The following is a 4279-nucleotide window of genomic DNA, read 5'->3' on the forward strand; positions in this document are numbered from 1 at the left end:
TGCGTGGGAATACCTTGAGCAATGCTGGAAAGGTACCTGTCGTGCTGACAACCGTCACTTGCATGAGACTAGCGCATGAAAAGCTAATAAGGGCATAAAGCATAAAGTCTATCATGGTATTGACAAGGGAATATATAAAGCCTAATATAAGATGACTTGATCAAGTAATGCCATTATTGGGACACACGCATGCATGCAGACATCGGCGCAAGATGTTGTGCGTGCCATGTCAGCTATTCGATCGATCAGCTCTATATATAATGCGTAGATCGAGCCAAGCCCATGGGTGTGTACGTCACTCAAAAGCTTCACTTCACCCAGCAGAACAATGGCAGATCAGAACGATGAGGAGTCGGGTAAAGCAGGGAAGAAGAACCCGCCACCTCCATCGATATCACCAATGGACATCGGCGCATCGACATCGACATCGGCGGAGTACCAGCTGAAGAAGTACCTAGTGCTGCTGGCCACCCTGGTGGCGACGGTGGCCTATGTGGCGGGGCTCAACCCGCCGGGGGGTTCCTGGCTGAAGGACCACACCGACACGTTGTCGCGGCACTTGGCCGGCGACTCCATCCTCCGCGAGACCAACTACATCCGCTACATCGTCTTCTACTGCTTCAACGCCATCTCCTTCGCGGCGTCGCTCGTCGTCAGCCTCCTGCTCCTCCTCCTGCACAGGGGCGACCAGGGCTGGCTGCTCAAGCTCACGCGGGCAGTCATGGTGGTCGACCTGCTCGGCCTCATGGGCGCCTACGCCTCCGGAGGCAGCCACGACAGGTTCACCACGGTCTGCGCCGCCGGGCTGGTCGGCGCCACCTTTGCTTGCATCAGCTTCGTCGTCCCCAGCATGGTATTTAAACAAGACAAGGCGGCAACCGCAACGCGGTCGCTGGGCGACAACCACGAGCACGACCACTACCACGAGCACGACCACGAGCAGTCCAAGCACGAGATCCTGCTGGTGCTCGCCATCTTCGTGGCCACCATCGCGTACGTGGCCGGGTTGAACCCACCGGGTGGCTTCTGGCGGAGCACGGAGGAAGGTCACCACACCGCCGGCGACCCCGTACTGCAGGGCTTCCATCCGATCCGCTACAAGCAGTTCTTCTTCTTCAGCAACACCGCCGCCTTCGTCACGTCACTGCTGGCTAGCACCTTCACCGCCTACGAGAAGGTGGACCTCAAGGCTGTCAAGGTTCCGCTGTGTGGGCTCATCATCACGGCGATCTTGGGCCTCGCCGGTGCCTACGCCTCTGGGAGCTGCAGGGACAGCAACCACACCGGCTATGTTCTAGCCCTAATTGTCCCAGTTCTTGGCTGCATCTTTCTACAACGGTTTCTTGCCATCAAGCTGCAACATCACTTCAGCTTTGGTTGCGGGTATGCAGATGCACTATGCAATACTCATCTTTATCTTTGCAAAGCGTAGTTTACATTTCAAGTTGAAATTTCCTTTGGCAAGTGCGCATTAAGAGATTCAAACTAAACATCGTGCTTTAACAATTCAAACTTGCTGATATATCTTCTTTAACAAAAGCTAGCTGCCTAAAAATTTTAAGATTATTACATCATTAACCACAAAGGCTCCTACACTGGTTAAAATCTCAGGAGACATAAGTGTATTAAAAGTTTGTGAACAAGTTTAGAGCCTAGAACTAGTCAAAATTGCTTATGTTTGTTGTTTGTATTTGTTGGTTTCTAAAACAATGATCTGGAGTCTCAATACCATTACGACAAATTCAGCAGTTATTCTATATATTTTTCCATCTATATTGATAGTTCGCTCGTTGTATTGGACCTTTTCGTGCGTGTATTAGATACTTGTTTATTCAAAGGTTTTGCTTATGCTATGCCAGCTCTTGTTTGCAAATTAAGTATCGTGACGACATAAAACTAGATTTGGGATAAATTATTAATTCCTCAAATCTTTTGATCCGCAAGTTAAAGCTACATTGCTTATTATTGTTACCTTCTATCAAAAATTCTCCTTTGATGCTTTTATTAAACATAAAGTATAGATCATATATATGTAATATACTTCAAGTTATTACAATGGCATAAACTGTTATTTTCAGCATGTAACATGATTCTTAATATTATAAACTTCCTCTATGAAAGGATTATGTGTATAGTAGTTTTATAATTAAGGATAGAGTGATCAGAATCAAACTACCAATGTAGATGTTCTTTAATGTTTTTATTCTAAATTTACAAATTTTATATAATGTAACAGCATACATAGTGCCATTGGTATGTGATTTGGTAAGGGGGCATTTTTCATGATTGCGAAACTATAAAGTTATGTATTTATCTCTTATACATGCATGTGTATATATTTGGTATTCATGGTAGCACACAACACATAGGTGGGCAATCTATGTAAAAATATTTAGGGGTTATTTTATGCTATTTTTCATAATGGCTTTGTTTGATGGTTTAGTTGAAGATTTTTCATAATGGAAAGGGTGTGTAGTTTTTTTAGAAAATGAAACAAATACAATGGCAATGATAGTTCAAGTTATGTACCGAATTAATCGCCAAGCGTTTGTAAATTTTTTTTAGATTTTTTCATTAATATCATTTTGTCACCAAATGTATTCTAGTTTGCAATTTTTTAGTCATCTACTATTTGTGAAATATATGTAGGTCAACAGGCAGTGGAGAACGCAATGATCTGGACTCGTGAAGTCATTCAGTTGCTTGCCACTCTTGCGGCGACGGTCGCTTACCAAGCAGGAGTGAATTCACCTGGCGGCGTTTGGGCTGACAGCAGGGAGGGCCACATCGTCGGAGACCCGACCCTCCTGACGACGCATCCCGGGCGGTACAGGGTCTTCTTCTACTTCAACTCAGCGGCCTTCGTGGCGTCCCTGGTCATCATGGTGATGCTGCAGAGCGAGCGCCTCGTGAGAGGGCACGCGCTGGAGGCGGCCATATCCTGGACCTGTTCGGCCTCATAGGCGCGTACGCCAACGGCAGCAGCAGGGACACAAGCACGTCCATCTACACGCTCGCTATCGCCGGCGGCGTCCTTGTCTATGTGGTGATTCACATCGTGTTCTTCACGCTAGACCACCACCCCAGCAACAAGAAGGGCTGTGAGGATGCTAAGAAGGAGGAGGATGCGATGGAGAAGAAGCGCGAAGTGCTGCTGCTCCTCGCGATCTTGGCGGCAACCCTCACCTATCAGGCTGGCTTGACGCTGCCGGGCGGCGTGTGGGAGAACGATAGCTCCGGGCACCGTGCCGGCTTCCGGGTGCTCCCTTGACAAGTACCCTCGCCGTTACAAGGCCTTCTTCTACTGCAACGCGGCGAGATTCATGGCGTCCGTGGCATGTCAGACCTAGAACAGGATCTCTAGGGATAGAATTAGCATGTCTACTTGCTGTTGAATAGAAGCATGAACCCTAGAACATCTACTAGTGCAGTAACAGTAGGTAGAACAAAGAGAAAAAGGGAGGGGTAGAAGATGGACGTGTCAAACCTGACACCGCAGAGGGAGTCGATCCAGAGGCGTCGGCCATCTCGTTCGTCGGTGAAGTCTGCGCATGGGCAGCGACGTTCGGGGAAGAGGTCGATGAAACCGTCGACGTCGGTGGAGCGGGGCGGCAAGGCTGGTGGCTTCCCGTCACTGGCTGTGCCCCTCTAGATCGGATTAGGGTTTAGGTTTGGGTGAGGAGCTCGGCTCAGGCGAACCTCGTGACTTGAGCCGCCGGCCTTCACCTCTATTTATTGCGCAGTGTGACAGGGGCCCTCCAGCCATAGTGGGCTAGGCGCCCCCGATCAGGGCGCGGATCAAAGGCCCAACTGGGCCGTTGGGCCCAGTTTGGGATTAGAGATCAATTTAACAATCTTCTCCTTGATCTCCTACCATCTTTCAATTTCATATCATTTACTTTTGTTCATTCCATTACAGATTAGCGCATAGAGCATGTTTCATCGTCACGGTCAATTGCCGATAGATTTAACAACTATAGCACACCACTCTGTTCTGAAATAGATACTTAACTTTTGGGCCTTCTTTTATCCAGGAATTATAGGCTTTCCCTTAAACCCATGTCGGCTATATGTTCTCTGAACACGTTGGGTGGTAAGCCTTTTGTAAGTGGATCCACGAGCATCTTTTCGGTACTTATATGCTCAAGACTTATGACATGATCCCGAACTTTATCTTTCATAATATAATACTTTATGTCAATGTGTTTGGCAGCACCATTTGACTTATTATTGTGAGCATACTGTACTGCCGGATTATTATCGCAGTATAACTTAAGTG

The 4279-nt window shown here is 47.7% G+C and overlaps 1 protein-coding gene across 1 annotated transcript; it reads left to right on the forward strand.

Moving 5' to 3' along the window:
- The first annotated feature begins 328 nt into the window (after positions 1-328).
- Positions 329-1432, forward strand: LOC136489452 (uncharacterized). Its single transcript, XM_066486083.1, has one exon. It carries the CDS (start codon positions 329-331, stop codon positions 1430-1432), a length of 1104 nt encoding a protein of 367 aa, XP_066342180.1.
- The last annotated feature ends 2847 nt before the right edge of the window (positions 1433-4279 follow it).

Source organism: Miscanthus floridulus, chromosome 10, assembly GCF_019320115.1.
Source record: "Miscanthus floridulus cultivar M001 chromosome 10, ASM1932011v1, whole genome shotgun sequence".
Lineage (NCBI taxonomy): Eukaryota > Viridiplantae > Streptophyta > Magnoliopsida > Poales > Poaceae > Miscanthus > Miscanthus floridulus.